The following is a 23,524-nucleotide window of genomic DNA, read 5'->3' as shown; positions in this document are numbered from 1 at the left end:
AGATGAATAACAATGAATTAAAATGTCATGACAATTAGTCTGGGCTGTCTGACATTCACTTGAAAGCTTCAAAGATAAAATTTAGTTGGGGTTTTTTTGTGTTATTGTGTCGAAGGCGGACTTCTGTATGAGTTCGTTACCTTACAACGTAACGTAATCTGGAGCCGTTAACGGTTCATATCGGTTAATTCATGTCCGACTTTGATGCGTTTTTGTGACCAAAAGTATCACAAGTTAACACGAACGTGCATTCAAATAAAATGAGTTTGCGTTTACTACGCATGTCAGTGAATACAGAGGCTGAGCAGCGGCCGGTTAAGGTTATGGTGAACGTAAGATATACTCTGTTACTTTACGGACACGTAACAAAAGAACAACAAGCTGTGACCGGACCCGGTGGTTCATGTGAATCACGTTAACGTTAAATAAACACGCACGTCTCCGTTGTATCACGTCACGTATCGTCATTAATGCATGTAGTTCATAGTTATGTACATTAACTGCTCCACGTGTGTTTGACAGCATTAGTTACTAACGTTAGTTACTTGGCAGATTCAGGATATCAGACAAAATATACTCAACTAATAAATGATGTGTTATTACAGATTAAACTACCAGCAGTATATAAAGTCATTAAAGTGATGAACACATGCTTTTTTGTACTTTTACTTAAGTCAGACTTTGAGTAAGTAAGATTTGAATGCAGGACTTTCACTTAAAGAGTATTTACACCATGTGGTGGTATTAATACATATTTTTTTACTGAAGTACAAGATGTGTAGACTTTCTCCATCACTGTTAAAATAATGTTTATGTACAAGAAGTGCAAGAAGATATTAATTTAATGAAGTTCTAATTCTCGTCTGTTTGCATCTCAGTGATGGATGAAGATGAAGAGCTGGAGAGAGGGATGCTGAGTATCTCCTTCAAAGCCACATGTGCAGAGCTGAGAGTAAACATTTGATGTCTTTCATTTCTACCACCTGAAGATTTAAAATCAGTTACAGTTCAGCCGGTTTGCTATTAATCGTGTGTTCTATTCAGTGTATATGATATGTTTTTTGTTTGTTTACCAGCTGTTTCTGCATTGATGACAGCCAGACAACAACAGGCTCCGGGAACAGAAAGAGGTTTTTCACCAAAAACGTTCTGCCGTCAACAGACAAGCATGGGACCATGACTTCTTATCCCACATGAAGCATTGAACCGTTCTGTCTCATGTTTAGGTGTTCTGCTTGTTGTCCTTGTGACTATGAATTGATACCAGTCATGATGAGGGTACGTATCACTCTTTGTTTTCTTATATGGATAAAAAGAAACAATATGCATGTCTGAAACTGCTGTGTTACTAACACCTGAATGCATGTGTTTGAAGTGTGCCATGTTGCTTCACCTGCCTAGGTTACATCACAATGACTGGCCACTGAATATTAACCCATTGAAAGACAAACACACGTGTATGAATGAAGTATATTCTTTATATATTAATGTGAGAAACAGTCTGTCATTGGATACGGCTGAGAAAGGTGAAGTAACGATACTAACAGTTGTGTTTCTTTGTCAAAATATAAATTACTGACAAGGTGTTTTCCATTGTAGAACCATCTGCTACACTGGCTGCACCAACTCATCTGAAGGGTTCACAAGTAGATGGTAAATACATCCAACATGTAAACACATCTGTCATATTCACTGTGCTCATATCTGTTATAAACCATTGATTGTGTTTTGTGATCCTTCTCTCCTTGCAGCCGCCGCTGTAACTGTAAGGAGACCAGTGCCTGTTCCTCAGGAGCTCACGTGTCTGCTGCCAGAAGGAGCGGGTCGTCCAGCAACAGAGGCGACTGTCACAGTCCCTGGTGTGTGTTATTTGACCTGTATTTGCATCTTAAAAATATACTTCATGTAGTGTTCATCAAAACTGTTGTTAATTCTATACAGTTGCTGCTGCACTGTATTCAGACAATAGGTAGGCAGCACTCCAGTGTCCAGCTTGCTGAGTTTCACAGACTACAGTGTAGATGTCATGTTACATCCTTGCTTCATCTTACTGTCAATAATAATGACAACATGTTTAATATTCTCTGTAGTGTCAGAGGCCCCCCTGATTTCTCCTGAGACGTCTGCAGAGCCCGCTCAACTGTCACCTGCACAGAGAGATCAAAGTTAGTGTGAGAAGGTTTTTCATGTCAAAAGATTAAATCAAGACGCACCCAGAATCGTACTAATTTGCTCCGTTTATTCTTGTCTGACTAGGTGAGCAATCACCCAGGCCGTTAGCTGTCCCCACCCGTCCTCCTCCACAGCTCCCTGGATACGACCATGAAGTCAGCCAGTGGACCTGTTCACAGCAGCAGAGGATCTGGATGAAGACAGAGCTGGAATCCACGGGTCTCTGGACAGGCTGCTTTCCTGTGCGCAACCTTATGAAGATGGTGTCATTGTGGCATCTCCCTCCCCAGCCAGAATGAATCCACAGCATCTCTGATCTTCCTCCTCCAAAGTTCTTTCAGCTGGAACTGGATGCTACAAGGAAAAGGGTGGAGGACAGAGGACAGCAGAAGAGGAAGAGGACTGAATCCCAGCCCACAGGTCGCAAGTGTCGATTCTGTCAGATGGATCTGAAGCAGGATCCAAACAGTCCTCACATTCACACGGGGTTCCCTGGACTAACAGGGAAGTACATGTACTGCCCTGGTAAAGTCTTTTCCTTTTACAAAGACCAGGGCATGGAGAAGCAGACGACCTGCTTTTTATGAGACAGAAAAAAAGAGATGGGAGGTTGAAAAGGGAAAGTAAGAGAAAAGGAGAGTGTTTTGTCATTATTATATTTGTTTAACATATTTGTGTTGTGTATTTGTGACCTTGCATTATTGGCTCTGTGTTCAATATTCACTGTCCCTGTTGTGTTTAATAAATATATTTCAATCACTAATGTTCACATGTCTCATTAATACGTGAATCATTATAGTCAACAGTAAAAACTACAATATAATAGGTTTATAGCCAAAAATAAGTCAAGTACTTGATAATCTATCTGTCACTACAATCTAGTGATAATCAGTAAAAGGTAAAGCTGGATGAACATTTCTTTATTTATGAATAGCTCTTTGTCATTGATGAGTGGCTTAGCCCCAGTTAGACTCGAATCTGCGTCCAGGAGCTGAAACCAGCGATATGAAATGCTGCAATTTCATTGGCTGTCAGCGTATGCCAACTATACACGGCTTGCCACCGCGTGAGGATGGTGAGTTGATGTCCTAAAATCCCATCTGACACAGTTAACCAAGACAATCATTTCCGACATTAGAATATTTTGAATATACTGATTTTCATTTTCATTTTCTACCAACACAAGACCCACATGGACCCAAGGCACCAACAGGTAAATCTACAACTCATTCATGAATATTTAAATTGAAAAGTATTACTTGAAATTACTGTAATGGGAATGTCCTGTTGATATAATTGTACTTTCTAATTGTATGTCTTTTTTTCATACAGGACCATATGGACCTCCTGGACCTCATTTCACCTTTGAGCAAGTGGCTTTCTCTATGCGACTTGGCAACGACATACCCCAAGCCGGAGTGCCCCTCCACTTCAGTGAGGCCATCTACAATGGACAGAACAGCTATAACCCAAAGACAGGGATGTTTACATCTCCGCATCCAGGCGTGTATGAATTCCAGTTCCACTGCACCATCTTCCAAAAGGATGGCAGTATAGATCTGATGCGTAACGAAAATTTGATCGTGCACTCATTCACCACCTGGAAGACAGGTTACCTCACAGCTAGTGGCAACACCTACATTAAGCTTAACAAGGGAGACAATGTCTATCTGGTGGCCAACCACGATGGCAACGGTTTGACCCATGACTGTTTCTTCTCAGGGCATTTTCTGTTCTCTGAGTAGGAGCTCTTGAAACAGCTTTTGACCTGCAGCATCCCTAAAATGCTGCAAACGGAAATCTGTTTTGACCAGTTATTGAGTCTAATATACCTCTTAGTTGCTGCCAATAGGATGAGATAATCACACTTTCAGTGCAGTTTCCTGCTTTGCACAAGAATTCAATGCACCACAGGTGTTAAAAATGATTCTGGTTTGACCTTTTCTCAGGAGCAGAGCTATGCTGAGACTTTAATTAAAAACAAAATAACATCATAAAATATACATTTGTTGTCGTGAACCTTGCTGAAAAAAAAGCATTATTTTACTGTTTTAAAAGATTTTGTATTGGATGAAGGGATATTTATAATGCACTGATACCTGCACTATATTGTTACATGAAGGGCATAGCTTATTCTACTCTTATTCTTTTGTTGTAAAATGAACTACTGTACAAAATTATGTGAAAACTACTTCACTTAAGATATTATATTTTCTCCTACTTTTCTTTTGAATTATTCAGTTTATTGTCTTTCCCTCATTTCTGAAAATTGTAACGTATTGTACAATTTACAAACATGCAATCCTCAAATAAGACACAAACGCAATAGCTGTCATTTGTAACCAATTTCTTTGGGAACACTGTTTTATTTGTTATAGTGTTCCTGACTGAATTTATGCTTAAGCTTCATTAATAGCGGTCTCCTAGTCAAAAGTCCTGTCAGCCTTCTGTAGACTATGTTGCTCTTTAAACTAAGCAGTTGCTCTGACAGTCTACGCAGTTGGGTTTTTCATTGCAATAAAAGATTTTTAGGGTTTTTTTGGGGGAGTTTTTCCTGTTCCGATGTGAGGGTCCCGGGACAAGAGGATGTCAAATGTGTACATATTGTAAAGCCCTCTGAGGCAAATTTGTAATTTGTGATTTTGGGCCATACAAAAATAAATTGAATTGAATTGAATTGAATTGAACTCAAGGCCGATGTAAAAATCATTAAACAGGACATTAATTCGTGCAAGAAGGAGACAGAGTTGAGTCACATACAGAATATATATCAAGGCTGCTCAGAGGGCTGTCTCTGAGTCTCTGATATTTATACTGAGGATAACATACAAGTGCGTTGGAACAGAGTCATTTGTATAAGTTCTGGACACATCACTTTGGAGATGTTTCTTTGACAATTTGTTCTGTTAAAGGGTAATCTTATCCTAATCAGGAAACGTCATGGTTGCAATCAGCCTACGTATATACTGACGTGAACACAACAGATTTACTATCTTCTCTTGACGCCCCTTTGAACTTAATTGAATTGTTAGAATTTGAGTCGATAGGTGGGAGTGCTTATATAATTACTCTTTAATATCCCACACACCCTTCGCCAACAAATTAATTTTTTTCACTTGATAACTGCGACAAAATGTTGCCAAAACACACTTCATAACCAAAGACAACGTACTGAAGTGTCTGCCAAATTAACCTTTTTGTTATTTTTTTTACTGACAAAGGTACACAAATATCTACACAAAGACTCAAAGGTCCAAACTAGTTTAGATCATATAAAATGGAACCATATAGGTCCTGCAAAAAGGGCATGGACCTGTTTTTGAAAGCACTACTATATATAGAGGAAACCAGTTGGGAAATTCCGGGTGCCACGTCACATTAAATAATCATCAATCGTCAATCATTTTTAAAAGGCGTAGCATTATGGCTCACCGCCAACCACACCTTGTTCTATTTCTGTCTGGCTTACTAACACATCCCACAAATTGTCAATCTGAATTGTCAATCTGCCCTCGGATTGGGTTCAATTTAAATGTGCTAAAATCTAATTGAAAATTGGAAAAAAAGACGAGTTTATACATGGATGGATCGGCTGTGGCTCATAAAGGACTTTTCACAGGAGACATTCTTACTTGTCAAAAGAACAGATGTCACTAATAACACTAACGAACGATGGCTGTTTTATTCCAGTGTCCCCGTTTGACTTTGATTTGCATAAACAATACTGCGCATGCACACTCGCACTTGTGTGTGTGTGTGTCACACATTGCTAAAACCCAAGACACCCGTGTGGAATATGCGCATAAATGTAATACATTTAATAATATTAAAGAACAGGTTGTTTGGTAATTGTGAAACATATAAAGGGCCTGGCTACATATAAAAAGTGAATTAGTTTGGACAAATAAAACAATGGTTTTATGTTTCACTCATTTTAGTTTGGAATCCAATAAGAGAAGCACACTTAAGTTTTCGTCATTTAAAAAGGTGGAATCCTCTTAATTTTATCAGAATATACATCGGCCCACACGCCATTTTTACATTAGCTGATTACCGAATGATCTTAGGCACCAAATACTTTACAATTGGTGCAGAAATATGTTTTTGTTTCCCTCGCACGCAATGGACTTTCATGCCCGAGTGTCAAGCCATTGATGTTTCTATTCCAGGAAGTTACTGGCACTCTCTGACAATGACTTTCCCGTAAACGCTAGCATTATTAGAATGTATCCTGTTATTATAATGGCTGACATCATTATTTATATTTTTTAGAACCATAAAATATTCACAGAGCTCTTTTAAAAAGAAAATGAATTTAAATTATTTAAAAAAATTCTCCGCAACAAGAACTGTTGACGAAAATCACGTAACTGCGGTAAAAGCTAAAATGAAAAACAAAACAAAAAAACTGTTTAAAAAAGAACTGTTATTTAAATGTTTTGTTATGCAAAAGCTATATTTATAACATTTGAGAGAACAGGCTATAGCGCCACAGCAGTTTAGTCCGAAATGATTACATTTTATTTCGTACAGATTTTAAGAATTTACAAAGAAAGACATAAATGCATGACAAAAATGAAACAATAAATTATAAAGCAAAATGTGTCACTATGTGAGAGATTATTTTCTCTTTCTCACTAACCAATAATAACGTTGTTAATTATTCCTGGCAACGTCTTCCTCTGCCGGACCTGAATTTTGTCTTTACGATTAGATAAAACAAGATTAGCGTATCGTCACACAAACTTTGGCCTGATCTCAACTGATCTTCAGTGAGAGGATATATAGTCTTCCTCATTGCTCTATTTTCCATAAATGGAACACTTGAAGTTGCTCGACAGCAATCCTGCTGCAGATGCGGAACTATGAAGACAAAAACATAATCCATTGTCTGAGAAACATTCCTGATAAACATGGGCGTTAAATGACGCGTCATCCAGCGAATAAAAGGACTGCATGCATCTAGAAATAATCGCAGGACACGACTTTTCACTTTTCAAAGGTTACTTTGATGTGATTTGACCAATGCCTTACTGACTGGAGAATATCTGTCTTTTTTACAGAGATGAATCGCTTTCTGTGCCTACTGGCTGTAGTTCTTTACCTTGGCTTGCAATGCCAGGTGAACGCTGAGTAATACCTCTATCCTCCCACTTAGAATAGCTACACATTAAATGCATTCATTATTTGCTTGATTCCAACTACATTTTACTCTCTTATGTTTTGTATCAATTTGATCAGATCTCAGTCAAAATGTTTGAGTTTGTTTGTTCATTGTGAGACAAAATATATTTAGTAAAATGCTGTAACTGTGTGGTATGGATGAAAAAGTATCATCTCAGAAATGCACTGGACAAAAACATGAGTATTACGTATGAACAAGAAAATAAACTAGAAAATACCTAAAGAAATTTTGACAGTGTGGCTTCTACTGCCCGAAGATATCGCAATATATACACACGCCAATGTTACCGGTATTGTCATTCAGGTTCAATTGAGATAGCGCTACTCTCTTTTCTGCATTTTAGATTCATACTCTTGGATTGAAACTTGTATTTGTGGGGCTTTTATTTTGAAAGGGTGGGAGGGGGGGTGAGAGGGGAAAAGTCCTCTAAAAATATCTAACACCTGAATGACTGTATGATAGAGAGAGACACAGAGAGGGAGAGAGAGAGACATACATAACGATAGACAGAGAGGAGAGAGAGACAGAGTGAGTGAGTGAGACAGGCAGACAGGAGGTCTAATGATCTTTCCTTGGATATCATGTGTGGATGTGTGTAGAGAGAGACGGACAGAGAGAGAGACACAGACAGGAGGTCTAACAATGCCTTTGACTGAATATCTCCATGTCATATATGTGTGAGAGAGAGAGAGAGAGAGAGAGAGAGAGAGAGAGAGAGAGAGACTCTGATCTCTCTGGCAATCTTTCTCCTTTGGAGATTGTCCTATGTTTTATCTTTTACAGCTTACATAACTATTGTCCTGCTCTGCCATGTCTTTCCTCGTCTCTCCCTATTGTGTGTGGTTGTGTAAATGTCACTCGAATCAGGAAACACACACACAGAGAGAGACAGACAGAGAGATAGAGGGAGAGGAGTGTGTGTGCGTGTGTCTCAGTGCCTCTGTGTGTTTATCAACATCACTAATGAGCTCATATAAACACCTGTGTGCTTGGGTACATATTGGTGATTGGAGCACCTGTGTGTTAGAGGCTACTTAAGAGAGCGTGAACAGTGATTTTCAACAAAACTACCTGCCAAACATATGCCCTTCATACAAAAACCATGAGACTAATCAATAAAATATTGATACCGCGAGAGAGATAAGACTCTGGCAAACGCGGAGATGTGTTTTTTATGTTTGTGGTGTTAAAAATGTGAGCTCAAGCGCAATGTGCAAAACTGGTACCGTCTGCGTTCTTTGAGAAATTAGTGGTGAGGTTTAACATGGAGTCTAATGGAGCAGTTGGTTGGAGTTCATGTCGCTCTGTGGCTCTTTGAGCCAAATGTGTAAGTCCGTTGGATTCCACAGACACCTGTGTGCGACAGCACAACATTTCCAAGCTTTTTGGCCAAAATGGTGTATAAAGAGTAAACATTGTGGGAGCTGGAGCAATTTGTTTGGAAAAATCACAGAATATTTTCCTGCTCTGCTCCACTCTGACGGTTATGCTCTCACTCTAGCTCTTAACGAGCTGCGTAATACACACCCATTATAAAATCTGAAACAGACCCAAAATTTTCCTGAAACTTAATCGGTGACTTCATGAAAACTGTGCTTGCTATCAATATGTCCATTTGGCTCAATAAAGTGCAGCGTTTTGTCTACGTTTTAAACTTTGAATCATGTTTCTACGTTAAAGTATGGCTCGTCAATATGGGCCCAATGTTAAGTGTTTTTTCGCTCACTTCATGCCGCAACCCCATTCAAGTGAATGGAGAAATCTTGCTCTGTTTTTTGGGATTTTCGGGGAAACCGCTGGGCGAATCTCTCCGAAAAATAGATAGCACACTATTCCCGATCAGGCCGCACGTTTTGATGTATTTTTTCACGCTGCTGTTGGCAACGCTGTGCGAGGACAAGCGCGCCAAACTTTTGGATAAAGCTGATTATTATTAAGCCCGGTGGATAATATACAGTGTGCTTTGGTACAGGCAGTTTTACTGCCTTGTGCCACAAAGCCACACTGAATGAAACAAATTGTATTTTATTCTTTTTCAGAATCCCATTTGAGCAGGAGTGCCATTGAAAGGGCTGTGATTGAAGCCAAGGCCACAGTAGACTCAGCCTATGAGTACTCCAGGAGAGTGTGAGTGTGTAGCCTGCTGAACACATTCTTCCCTACTTTGATTGACCAAAACGTTGATCAACAAAGGTGTATGAAATTGCTATTGAAGACATTCTGACTGAAATCATAAATGTGACCTCTCCACACAATACAGGAGCGTTGAGCGCGTGAGGAGGAATGCAGTCAGTCCGTCAGACATCCTGCGGTTGTTGAAGCAGCCTGTTGGGCAAACCCGTAATGCTGTGCGTGCTGCTGACTACATGCACAATGCCGTTAAACTGATCCAGACGTCTTTGCAAAGACGTCAAAAACGCTCCATCAATGCCACAGGTGTTTATCCTTTAGTTTACAGCTTCACAGAAATTTCTTTCAAACATTTGTAAATCGGTTGCAGCTGAGATGCTCATTTCTTGCCTCTGTTAATTAGATCTGATCTCTGAGGAGGATCTGAAGTTCATTTCTGATCTGACTGGCTGCTCTCCCCGACATCGTCCCCCTACTTGCACAACAATTGGCAATTTGGACAAGTTTCGCACTGCAAGCAGCGCATGCAACAACAAGTGAGGCAACGATTCAATGGCAACATTGTATATTACTGCACATCTATCTCTTAGTTCAGGAAAAATGTCATCATGTCCCTGATTTTGGGTTTGACTTGGGAATTTTGTTGCAAGTTGTCCCTTATCCTTTTCCCTGTATTCCTTTTACTAAGTAAAATTCAACAAATGCAAAGAGACATGAAAGATCTCTTTAAAACAGAGAAGATTAACACAGTAAGGGAATTGTTTTATACTTGCGTAGGGAAAACACCCGCTGGGGATCCGCCAACACGCCTTTCACCCGCTGGCTCCCTGCGGAGTATCAGGATCTAATCTCTCTGCCCAAAGGCTGGGACCCTGCGCACCAAATCAACGGACATCTTCTTCCCTTGGTAACATACTTCCTTTGATAGCATCTTCACTGACCATGGAAGTCCTTTTCACCAAGGTGCTCATTGTCCACATCCTGTTCTCAGGTCAAAGAAGTGTCCAACAGATTGATGCAAACAACAAACTCTGATGTGGAGAGCGACACAATCTACAGTCACTTGGTAACAATCTTCGGCCAGTGGACTGATCATGACATGAGCTTCACTCCTCACTCTCCTTCGATCCGCTCGTACAATGACGGGATTGACTGTGAGGAGAGCTGTGACAACACAGAGCCCTGCTTCCCCATTGAGGTCAGTGTTCGCTGCATTACACAAGAAAAGACATGAATTCATCTAAAACACACACACTCAACGAATGTTAATTAACTGTATATTTTCATCGAAACAGGTTCCCCAGGACGACCCTCGCTTTGTCAATAAAACACACAAGTGCATGCCCTTCTCCCGCTCAGCAGCAGGTTGTGGTTCTGGCAACTCCGGCTACATATTTGGTGCAAGCACCGTCCGTCAGCAGATGAACAGTATCACAGCGTTCCTTGATGTAGGTCAGGTGTACGGTGCAGAGGACAACAAAGCTAATTTCCTACGAGACCTCACCTCAGATAAGGGCCGGATGAGAGTTAACAAACAGTACACTGAGTACAGCCGTGAGCTCCTGCCCTTCTCCACCATGGTCACCAACATGTGTGCCACCCGAGCCAGCGTGACTAATGACCCTGATGCAGAGGAGGTGCCCTGCTTTGTGGCTGGTGAGTAGCAGCATAAACACTGATGTACAAATCTTAAAAGTGTTAAATCCATCACAAGCATTGCACAGGGCTGACAGCACTTTTGTCCTCATTTTATCTGACCATAAAGGTGACGAGCGGTCCAATGAGCAAATTGGTCTGACCGCTTTACACACACTGTTCCTGCGTGAGCACAACCGTCTGGTTTATCTTCTGGCACATGTCAATACTCACTGGGACGGAGAGAGACTCTATCAAGAAGCACGTAAAATCATGGGAGGATATTCGCAGGTTAGAGACACGTTTAGCTGCATGGATTACAGAAATATTGATTTGTCTTCACGTGGTTCAATCAACTCAGTGTATTTTCTGTCTGTTAGGTTCTCACTTTCAGAGACTACTTAGGTCACATTGTTGGTCCAGACTTCATTGCCAGTCATCTTTCCACCTACCCTGGTTATGATGAACACGTGGACCCCTCGATCTCCAATGTGTTCGCTACAGCTGCCTACCGATTCGCTCACCTGATGGTCCAGCCTAAAATGTTTCGTCTTAATGAGATGTATGAGGAGCACCCTGTTTACCCCAGCCCATTGCTGCACAAAGCCTTCTTCACACCGTGGAGGATCGTCTTTGAAGGTAATGCCAAGGTCTTTAACTTATTCGTCGTTCCCTAAGCAGAGAATGAATACAGTTGATTGAAATTAAATTATCTCTCATGTTCCTTAGGTGGTGTGGACCCAATCATCAGGGGCCTGGTGGGTCGTCCGGCCAAGCTGAACACACAGGATCACATGATGTCTGATGAGCTGAGGGACAGGCTCTTTAAATTCACCAGTGAGTTGGCACTGGATCTGGCTGCCCTCAACATGCAGAGAGGAAGAGACCATGGACTCCCTGGTAGTTATTTGGTCTTCATATGTGTTCTTTATATATTGAGTCAATTTTACTTATATATCTCGGATTTTGCAGGCATTACAGATCACACTCCTAAAACATGGCAGCATATTTACCCTGTATGTTATTTTTAGGCTACAACAAATGGCGCGGGTTGTGTGGGCTGACACAACCACAAAATCTGGAAGAGTTGGCTGAAGTGCTAAACAACCCAAACATGGCCGAGAATCTGCTGGATCTCTACCAAACACCCGACAACATTGATGTGTGGCTGGGAGGAGTGGCTGAGCCGTTTGTCCCTGGAGGAAGAGTGGGACCTTTGTTTGCTTGCCTGATTGCCCGTCAGTTCCAGCGGATCCGCCAGGGAGACCGGTATGTTTCCTAACTGACATTGCTAAAGATGTGGAGATATTTGTGTTACCTGCACCTATACATTAATGAGAGATTGAGAGATTCATAGACGTTACCAAACTGTCCAATTTCAGACTTTGGTGGGAGAATAATGGGGTATTTACTGAGGCCCAGAAGAAATCACTGAGGGAAACTTCGCTCGCTCGCATTATCTGTGACAACACTGGTATCACCGAAGTACCGGAAAACCCCTTTCTGTACCGGCCTCGTGGCTACGGTTACACCCAGTGTGAGACGATCCCTGCCTTTGATCTCAGTCCATGGAATGAGGATGGTGAGTTGATGTCCTGAAATCCCATCTGACACAGTTGACCAAGACAATCATTTCCGACATTAGAATATTTTGAATATACTGATTTTCATTTTCATTTTCTACCAACACAAGACCCACAATGACCCAAGGCACCAACAGGTAAATCTACAACTCATCCATAAATATTTAAATTGAAAAGTATTACTTGAAATTACTGTAATGGGAATGTCCTGTTGATATAATTGTACTTTCTAATTGTATGTCTTTTTTTTCATACAGGACTAAAAAAGGACTAAAAATTATTCTGGTTTGACCTTTTCTCTTTAATTAAAAACATAATAACATCATAAAATATACATTTGTTGTCGTCAACCTTGCTGAAAAAAAGCATTATTTTCCTGTTTTAAAAGATTTTGTATTGGATGAAGGGATATTTCTAATGCACTGATACCTGCACTATATTGTTACATGAAGGGCATAGCTTATTCTACTCTTATTCTTTTGTTGTAAAATGAACTACTGTACAAAATTATGTGAAAACTACTTCACTTAAGATATTATATTTTCTCCTACTTTTCTTCTGAATTATTCAGTTTATTGTCTTTCCCTCATTTCTGAAAATTGTAACGTATTGTACAATTTACAAACATGCAATCCTCAAATGAGATACAAACGCAATAGCTGTCATTTGTAACCAATTTCTTTGGGAACACTGTTTTTTCAGGCTGTACATGTGAAAGTCACCTTTAGTTTGACAATAATAAATGACTGTTATACAGATTAACAACTGCCTCTGAATGATTTTTTTGATGATACACAGCACCTTCAGTGGATCTCACCTTAGTGTGCATACCCAGAAAACCACAGTTGATGATGTTCCTCACCAGACCAGCAGATGGCCCTGACATACAATCTTTTAAGTCTTGAAAGCCTTACCAACCTGTGGTTTTGGATGAACTGAAGTCCTGCTCTGTTCATCTTGAGGATTTAATAGTTTTTTTAATAAATTAACCGTCAATTTGTAGATGTAGCTTATTTATACTGGTATCATTCAGATCTTGATAAACCTTAGAGGTGAATCTGTGCTTTAAACACATGCACTTCAAACTTTGTATAAGTGAAAGCAACGAATCAAAACAAGTTGATGCTTGGAACTAAATAAAGAGAAGAATGTTCAGAAGGGCGAGGACGTCTGAAACCTGTTGACTGACTATGACAACTAAAAATGTGTTTTGATGGTTTGCCACCATGCTGCCACCGCCCAACATGTAGATCTATATATAGCTCAAAGTATGCCTGCATGATAACCATCACACACATCCCTGACCAATTACAGTGCAGTAAAGTCCAATGTTTTAAATTCATATTTCCTCCTTGGATTAGACCCATTTTAAGTTTGCGGAGGAAGCGTCAGAAGCGTTGCTTTCCTGCACATAAGCAATCATTCTGAGTCGATTACCTGAGGTTTTTAACAAGGCACTGAAACATAATCCTGTGTGTGCACTGGCTGTAATAGTGCTTCTTTTGAGATGAGACAGTCGAAGAACCATTAAATCGATACAAGCAACGCATTTGAACGAGCGCACCTCCCCGCATTTCAGTAGAGGAATTTTATTAAAGTGTGTCATCATATACGGATTTTTCAAGCTTAAGTAGAGCTGTCAATCATGTCAGGGGAAGTGTGTGAGGGACACGGCGACAGGGCGGAGACTCGGCAGCAGGATTCCCCAAGACTGCTCTCAGAATTGGGGGAACATCTGACTTTGTCTCGCACTGGCAGATGGTGGGTTGAGGCGGGATCCAAGGGGGGAGATTTACTTCCATTGTCCAGGCGCACAAACTCTACACAGAGACAATAGTATCGGTAAGGGGCAAAGAAGCAGGGTTTGAAAAAAACCCCTTTTCTTTTCAATGCCAGATGATCAGGAGCTGAAATTATTTTTTGTGTGCAAAAAAAGAAGAAGAAAGAACTGCTCTAGCAATGATAACATGATATTCGTTTTGTTGGGCCTAAAAATACCCATTTTGGAACTGAGAATTATTTAAACAATAATGTGATTCATGTAAAATGCAGCGCTTTTATTGACAAAAAATGTGCTTCATGCATTCAACTTTTTAGGTTCGTTACAGCTTATAAGAGCCTTCTAAAGGTGAAAATCATACAAATATTAAGAAACTTTGTCAGATCCAAAATGAGCACTCTTATATCCAGACAATCGTTGTTTCGATTATAACTTGCCAAATCACGCTTGAAGGCAGCTTCTTTTTTTTACCAGCGTTATTTCTAAACTGATTTCATGACCACTTTGACAAGACATTCTCTTGTATTGATTAAGAACTCTTTTCGGGCACTGTCAGGCAGAGGTCCAAACGCCAATCAGAGCGCAGCCTTGTCTGCTGCTGGCGGAGATTGATGGACCAACCAGACGGCCATTGTTGCGGCTGACGCTGATGCGATGCCTCCTCAGCGGAATCACTGCGTTCAAAGGAGCAGACGGCCGAGCTACTGAATACGCGCATGTCGAGAGCGCACTTGTGTTAGATTTCGACTTTGAATGAATAGACCAAACAGGATTTGCTGTACAGACTATTCAGGGAAGCATGTGAAGGAGAATGGACCCCCCCCCCCCATGTCAACAAGTATAAAACACTCAGAGATGAACGAATATTAAACATTTAAGCTTTTGCTAACATTTGTCCACACATCTGAGGGTGAGTAATATTGATTGTAAAAGTCCCCCCTCTCTCTCGTCGCCCACGCACACACAAAGAGAAACGGTAATTCCAAGCTCACCATAATTAAAAGCTGTACGTAAACTATTAACAGATGCGAGCAGCTTCTGCTATAACAAATGTAAAATTGTACGTTTTCCCGTCATCGTCAGCCTGGTCCAACTTGATGAGTGAAAAGTTTGCTGCACGAGTCACTGGTTGGATGCTGAGTCTGGCAGAAGTCCAAACAACGGATGCACTTTACACCAATGAGAGCATCCATTTCAACAATCGGTCCCCCATGGCACTAAGGCCCCTCCTCCACGCTCTATCCCGGCAGAGGGTCTCATTCATGCTTCGAGACAGCGGTTCACTGCAAGCTTCCTGGCCCTCGGATGAACTGTTTTGATCCGATCTGGCCCTCTGACAAAGGGAGACTTTCTGCACACACATATTTGAAAGAATATTTCTGAACGGTCTCTCGCTGAACTGTGTGAGGAGTTAGCGCAACGAGCAGGTAAACCTTTGCGCTCGAACTGACGCTGGAGATTTGCGCTTGGACAATGCTTGCAATTAGTGTGGGAATATATCTGTTAGCGTCGTTTCAGCCTTGAAAGAAAGTGTGCGTGGATTTTTAACTGCGGGCGCCTTCTGAAACATCATCACACAGCGTCGGTCACTTGTTCCAAAGCTGTGGAGGAGCGCAGCGCCTTGGGTGGACCTTCTGTTGTTTGCCAAAGTGCTTTAGCTCTCCAGCTCAGTTTATTTTTTCTTAAGTTCAAAAAAAGTGCACCGACACGCGCAGGACGTTGGCTTAAATGTTCGGGATCCAGGAGCATCTGATGCGAGAAGTGAGCGGATTAAAAGAGAGAAGTCTTGCAGAGGAGATGGATCCGGTCCGGTCGTGGGTGCGTAATGTCGGGGTTGTGGATGCGAACGTAGCGGCGCAAAGGTACAGTACAAAGCCAGCTGATCTACTGACATCAATCAACTTCTCACCACTTATTTTCAACAGTTGCGTTCAGTTATCAACGTCACCGTATTTATTTTCAAAATCAGTCCTTACAAACTACTTGTTGCAAAAGATGACAGGAGCCCCCTTCAAAACGGTTTGCCCCCAACTCATAAAACGTATTTAATTATGGCGTAACTATACTCTATATTATTGTAGTAGTTTTTAAAGTAATAAGACGTTATGTGCGCAGAAACAAAGAAGGCCCATATTGCCAAAACGTAAAACTAATAATCAGAACGATATAGACTTAAACATAATGTCACACACAAGGAGTAACTGTTCAGATAATTTACTCGAGTGTAAAAGTTCAATTTACATACTTAATTCACACAATTCAATTTCAGATCATTTCTGAAAACCTGTGACTAAAGCTGAATTTCCTAAATCAGCTATTTTAGTTCATGGAGCTGAAACACTTTGTATCCTCAGCGGACACGCGCTCTATTTATGGGTTTCATCCGTAGAAGTAAACGTTGTTTTGGTTGTTGAATCATTTTTGTCTTCCACATTCCCCAACATGTTCAATAACCATCTTCATATATATATATTTTTTTACCAACACAAACACACACATCAGTGCTCTCCGATTGTGTCCACAGTTTAGAAAACAGTTTTAAGTCAGAAAAGCGGCAACAGAGATTTCAAGAAAATAGAACAAGTTAATTAGTATAACACATAAGTCTGAGTAACCATAGAATAGGCATATCAATAGTAATTAAGTGATCCAACAATGGCGCTTCATGAACTGTATTTAGGTTATTTGATAGCATGCAGTATTTTATTTAACGTTAAAATGTAGCCTAATTATAAATAACTCGATTGTAATATTGTATCCCCTACAAAAAAACTAAAAACAAACAAAAAACAACTAAAACACTTATAATGGGCATTTCTGTTTTTTAAACGAAACGTTAAAAAACAATCACGAAAGAACTACTCAAGTTTTGATTCATCTGAAAAGAATAAATTGCCAATTAGAATTAATTGACAGAGAAACACACCTGCAGACTATGCCTGCATTTTAAAGTTATTTAAATTCAGTAGTCTATATACACTTACTGTCAGTATTTTTTACCAAGATGCTCCACCATCAGTCCCAAAGTCAAAAAGTGTTGATTTTATTTTCGACTTTTCAGTTTTCAACCTAAAACATAGTTTCAACAATATTTGGTGGTGAGGTTTAACATGGAGTCTAATGGAGCAGTTGGTTGGAGTTCATGTCGCTCTGTGGCTCTTTGAGCCAAATGTGTAAGTCCGTTGGATTCCACAGACATCTGTGTGCGACAGCACAACATTTCCAAGCTTTTTGGCCAAAATGGTGTATAAAGAGTAAACATTGTGGGAGCTGGAGCAATTTGTTTGGAAAAATCACAGAATATTTTCCTGCTCTGCTCCACTGGCTCGTCAATATGGGCCCAATGTTAAGTGTTTTTTCGCTCTCTTCATGCCGCAACCCCATTCAAGTGAATGGAGAAATTTTGCTCTGTTTTTTGGGATTTTCGGGGAAACCACTGGGCGAATCTCTCCGAAAAATAGATAGCACACTATTCCCATCAGGCCGCACGTTTTGATGTATTTTTTCACGCCACTTTGGCAACGCTGTGTGAGGACAAGCGCGCCAAACTTTTGGATAAAGCTGATTATTATTAAGCCCGGTGGATAATATACAGTGTGCTTTGGTACAGGCAGTTTTACTGCCTTGTGCCACAAAGCCACACTGAATGAAACAAATTGTATTTTATTCTTTTTCAGAATCCCATTTGAGCAGGAGTGCCATTGAAAGGGCTGTGATTGAAGCCAAGGCCACAGTAGACTCAGCCTATGAGTACTCCAGGAGAGTGTGAGTGTGTAGCCTGCTGAACACATTCTTCCCTACTTTGATTGACCAAAACGTTGATCAACAAAGGTGTATGAAATTGCTATTGAAGACATTCTGACTGAAATCATAAATGTGACCTCTCCACACAATACAGGAGCGTTGAGCGCGTGAGGAGGAATGCAGTCAGTCCGTCAGACATCCTGCGGTTGTTGAAGCAGCCTGTTGGGCAAACCCGTAATGCTGTGCGTGCTGCTGACTACATGCACAATGCCGTTAAACTGATCCAGACGTCTTTGCAAAGACGTCAAAAACGCTCCATCAATGCCACAGGTGTTTATCCTTTAGTTTACAGCTTCACAGAAATTTCTTTCAAACATCTGAAGTTCATTTCTGATCTGACTGGCTGCTCTCCCCGACATCGTCCCCCTACTTGCACAACAATTGGCAATTTGGACAAGTTTCGCACTGCAAGCAGCGCATGCAACAACAAGTGAGGCAACGATTCAATGGCAACATTTTATATTACTGCACATCTATCTCTTAGTTCAGGAAAAATGTCATCATGTCCCTGATTTTGGGTTTGACTTGGGAATTTTGTTGCAAGTTGTCCCTTATCCTTTTCCCTGTATTCCTTTTACTCAGTAAAATTCAACAAATGCAAAGAGACATGAAAGATCTCTTCAAAACAGAGAAGATTAACACAGTAAGGGAATTGTTTTATACTTGCGTAGGGAAAACACCCGCTGGGGATCCGCCAACACGCCTTTCACCCGCTGGCTCCCTGCGGAGTATCAGGATCTAATCTCTCTGCCCAAAGGCTGGGACCCTGCGCACCAAATCAACGGACATCTTCTTCCCTTGGTAACATACTTCCTTTGATAGCATCTTCACTGACCATGGAAGTCCTTTTCACCAAGGTGCTCATTGTCCACATCCTGTTCTCAGGTCAAAGAAGTGTCCAACAGATTGATGCAAACAACAAACTCTGATGTGGAGAGCGACACAATCTACAGTCACTTGGTAACAATCTTCGGCCAGTGGACTGATCATGACATGACCTTCACTCCTCACTCTCCTTCGATCCGCTCGTACAATGACGGGATTGACTGTGAGAAGAGCTGTGACAACACAGAGCCCTGCTTCCCCATTGAGGTCAGTGTTCGCTGCATTACACAAGAAAAGACATGAATTCATCTAAAACACACACACTCACCGAATGTTAATTAACTGTATATTTTCATCTAAACAGGTTCCCCAGGACGACCCTCGCTTTGTCAATAAAACACACAAGTGCATGCCCTTCTCCCGCTCAGCAGCAGGTTGTGGTTCTGGCAACTCCGGCCACATATTTGGTGCAAGCACCGTCCGTCAGCAGATGAACGGTATCACAGCGTTCCTTGATGTAGGTCAGGTGTACGGTGCAGAGGACAACAAAGCTAATTTCCTACGAGACCTCACCTCAGATAAGGGCCGGATGAGAGTTAACAAACAGTACACTGACTACAGCCGTGAGCTCCTGCCCTTCTCCACCATGGTCACCAACATGTGTGCCACCCGAGCCAGCATGACTGATGACCCTGATGCAGAGGAGGTGCCCTGCTTTGTGGCTGGTGAGTAGCAGCATAAACACTGATGTACAAATCTTAAAAGTGTTAAATCCATCACAAGCATTGCACAGGGCTGACAGCACTTTTGTCCTCATTTTATCTGACCATAAAGGTGACGAGCGGACCAATGAGCAAATTGGTCTGACCGCTTTACACACACTGTTCCTGCGTGAGCACAACCGTCTGGTTTATCTTCTGGCACATGTCAATACTCACTGGGACGGAGAGAGACTCTATCAAGAAGCACGTAAAATCATGGGAGGATATTCGCAGGTTAGAGACACGTTTAGCTGCATGGATTACAGAAATATTGATTTGTCTTCACGTGGTTCAATCAACTCAGTGTATTTTCTGTCTGTTAGGTTCTCACTTTCAGAGACTACTTAGGTCACATTGTTGGTCCAGACTTCATTGCCAGTCATCTTTCCACCTACCCTGGTTATGATGAACACGTGGACCCCTCGATCTCCAATGTGTTCGCCACAGCTGCCTACCGATTCGCTCACCTGATGGTCCAGCCTAAAATGTTTCGTCTTAATGAGATGTACAAGGAGCACCCTGTTTACCCCAGCCCATTGCTGCACAAAGCCTTCTTCACACCGTGGAGGATCGTCTTTGAAGGTAATGCCAAGGTGTTTAACTTATTCGTCATTCCCTAAGCAGAGAATGAATACAGTTGATTGAAATTAAATTATCTCTCATGTTCCTTAGGTGGTGTGGACCCAATCATCAGGGGCCTGGTGGGTCGTCCGGCCAAGCTGAACACACAGGATCACATGATGTCTGATGAGCTGAGGGACAGGCTCTTTAAATTCACCAGTGAGTTGGCACTGGATCTGGCTGCCCTCAACATGCAGAGAGGAAGAGACCATGGACTCCCTGGTAGTTATTTAGTCTTCATATGTGTTCTTTATATATTGAGTCAATTTTACTTATATATCTCGGATTTTGCAGGCATTACAGATCACACTCCTAAAACATGGCAGCATATTTACCCTGTATGTTATTTTTAGGCTACAACAAATGGCGCGGGTTGTGTGGGCTGACACAACCACAAAATCTGGAAGAGTTGGCTGAAGTGCTAAACAACACAAACATGGCCGAGAATCTGCTGGATCTCTACCAAACACCCGACAACATTGATGTGTGGCTGGGAGGAGTGGCTGAGCCGTTTGTCCCTGGAGGAAGAGTGGGACCTTTGTTTGCTTGCCTGATTTCCCGTAAGTTCCAGCGGATCCGCCAGGGAGACCGGTATGTTTCCTAACTGACATTGCTAAAGATGTGGAGATATTTGTGTTACCTGCACCTATACATTAATGAGAGATTGAGAGATTCATAGACGTTACCAAACTGTCCAATTTCAGACTTTGGTGGGAGAATAATGGGGTATTTACTGAGGCCCAGAAGAAATCACTGAGGGAAACTTCGCTCGCTCGCATTATCTGTGACAACACTGGTATCACCGAAGTACCGAAAAACCCCTTTCTGTACCGGCCTCGTGGCTACGGTTACACCCAGTGTGAGACGATCCCTGCCTTTGATCTCAGTCCATGGAATGAGGATGGTGAGTTGATGTCCTGAAATCCCATCTGACACAGTTGACCAAGACAATCATTTCCGACATTAGAATATTTTGAATATACTGATTTTCATTTTCATTTTCTACCAACACAAGACCCACATGGACCCAAGGCACCAACAGGTAAATCTACAACTCATCCATAAATATTTAAATTGAAAAGTATTACTTGAAATTACTGTAATGGGAATGTCCTGTTGATATAATTGTACTTTCTAATTGCATGTCTTTTTTTCATACAGGACCATATGGACCTCCTGGACCTCATTTCACCTTTGAGCAAGTGGCTTTCTCTATGCGACTTGGCAACGACATACCCCAAGCCGGAGTGCCCCTCCACTTCAGTGAGGCCATCTACAATGGACAGAACAGCTATAACCCAAAGACAGGGATGTTTACATCTCCGCATCCAGGCGTGTATGAATTCCAGTTCCACTGCACCATCTTCCAAAAGGATGGCAGTATAGATCTGATGCGTAACGAAAATTTGATCTTGCACTCATTCACCACCTGGAAGACAGGTTACCTCACAGCTAGTGGCAACACCTACATTAAGCTTAACAAGGGAGACAATGTCTATCTGGTGGCCAACCACGATGGCAACGGTTTGACCCATGACTGTTTCTTCTCAGGGCATTTTCTGTTCTCTGAGTAGGAGCTCTTGAAACAGCTTTTGACCTCCAGCATCCCTAAAATGCTGCAAACGGAAATCTGTTTTGACCAGTTATTGAGTCTAATATACCTCTTAGTTGCTGCCAATAGGATGGGATAATCACACTTTCAGTGCAGTTTCCTGCTTTGCACAAGAATTCAATGCACCACAGGTGTTAAAAATGATTCTGGTTTGACCTTTTCTCAGGAGCAGAGCTATGCTGAGACTTTAATTAAAAACAAAATAACATCATAAAATATACATTTGTTGTCGTGAACCTTGCTGAAAAAAAAGCATTATTTTACTGTTTTAAAAGATTTTGTATTGGATGAAGGGATATTTATAATGCACTGATACCTGCACTATATTGTTACATGAAGGGCATAGCTTATTCTACTCTTATTCTTTTGTTGTAAAATGAACTACTGTAAAACATTATGTGAAAACTACTTCACTTAAGATATTATATTTTCTCCTACTTTTCTTTTGAATTATTCAGTTTATTGTCTTTCCCTCATTTCTGAAAATTGTAACGTATTGTACAATTTACAAACATGCAATCCTCAAATAAGACACAAACGCAATAGCTGTCATTTGTAACCAATTTCTTTGGGAACACTGTTTTTATTTGTTATAGTGTTCCTGACTGAATTTATGCTTAAGCTTCATTAATAGCGGTCTCCTAGTCAAAAGTCCTGTCAGCCTTCTGTAGACTATGTTGCTCTTTAAACTAAGCAGTTGCTCTGACAGTCTACGCAGTTGGGTTTTTCATTGCAATAAAAGATTTTTAGGGTTTTTTTGGGGGAGTTTTTCCTGTTCCGATGTGAGGGTCCCGGGACAAGAGGATGTCAAATGTGTACATATTGTAAAGCCCTCTGAGGCAAATTTGTAATTTGTGATTTTGGGCTATACAAAAATAAATTGAATTGAATTGAATTGAATTGAACTCAAGGCCGATGTAAAAATCATTAAACAGGACATTAATTCGTGCAAGAAGGAGACAGAGTTGATTCACATACAGAATATATATCAAGGCTGCTCAGAGGGCTGTCTCTGAGTCTCTGATATTTATACTGAGGATAACATACAAGTGCGTTGGAACAGAGTCATTTGCATAAGTTCTGGACACATCACTTTGGAGATGTTTCTTTGACAATTTGTTCTGTTAAAGGGTAATCTTATCCTAATCAGGAAACGGCATGGTTGCAATCAGCCTACGTATATACTGACGTGAACACAACAGATTTACTATCTTCTCTTGACGCCCCTTTGAACTTAATTGAATTGTTAGAATTTGAGTCGATAGGTGGGAGTGCTTATATAATTACTCTTTAATATCCCACACACCCTTCGCCAACAAATTAATTTTTTTCACTTGATAACTGCGACAAAATGTTGCCAAAACACACTTCATAACCAAAGACAACGTACTGAAGTGTCTGCCAAATTAACCTTTT

The 23,524-nt window shown here is 41.0% G+C and overlaps 1 protein-coding gene across 1 annotated transcript; it reads left to right on the top strand.

Annotated features, from left to right (window-relative positions):
* Positions 1–7,237: 7,237 nt before the first annotated feature.
* On the top strand, positions 7,238–22,070 carry LOC306779059 (uncharacterized protein; the record flags this gene model as incomplete). Its single annotated transcript, XM_079270793.1, is given in 25 exon segments — positions 7,238–7,303; position 7,305; positions 9,397–9,484; positions 9,618–9,793; positions 9,891–10,023; positions 10,265–10,394; positions 10,479–10,685; positions 10,783–11,143; positions 11,253–11,413; positions 11,503–11,761; positions 11,852–12,022; positions 12,154–12,391; positions 12,505–12,704; positions 18,163–18,250; positions 18,384–18,719; positions 18,961–19,090; positions 19,175–19,381; positions 19,479–19,839; positions 19,949–20,109; positions 20,199–20,457; positions 20,548–20,718; positions 20,850–21,087; positions 21,201–21,400; positions 21,512–21,538; positions 21,658–22,070. Coding segments are annotated over 25 exon segments (4,782 nt in total).
* Positions 22,071–23,524: the final 1,454 nt, after the last annotated feature.

Source organism: Melanostigma gelatinosum (assembly GCF_949748355.1).
Source record: "Melanostigma gelatinosum genome assembly, chromosome: 6".
Lineage (NCBI taxonomy): Eukaryota > Metazoa > Chordata > Actinopteri > Perciformes > Zoarcidae > Melanostigma > Melanostigma gelatinosum.
Note: the sequence above shows the minus strand (reverse complement) of the source record. Positions and strands in the feature narration are given on the sequence as shown.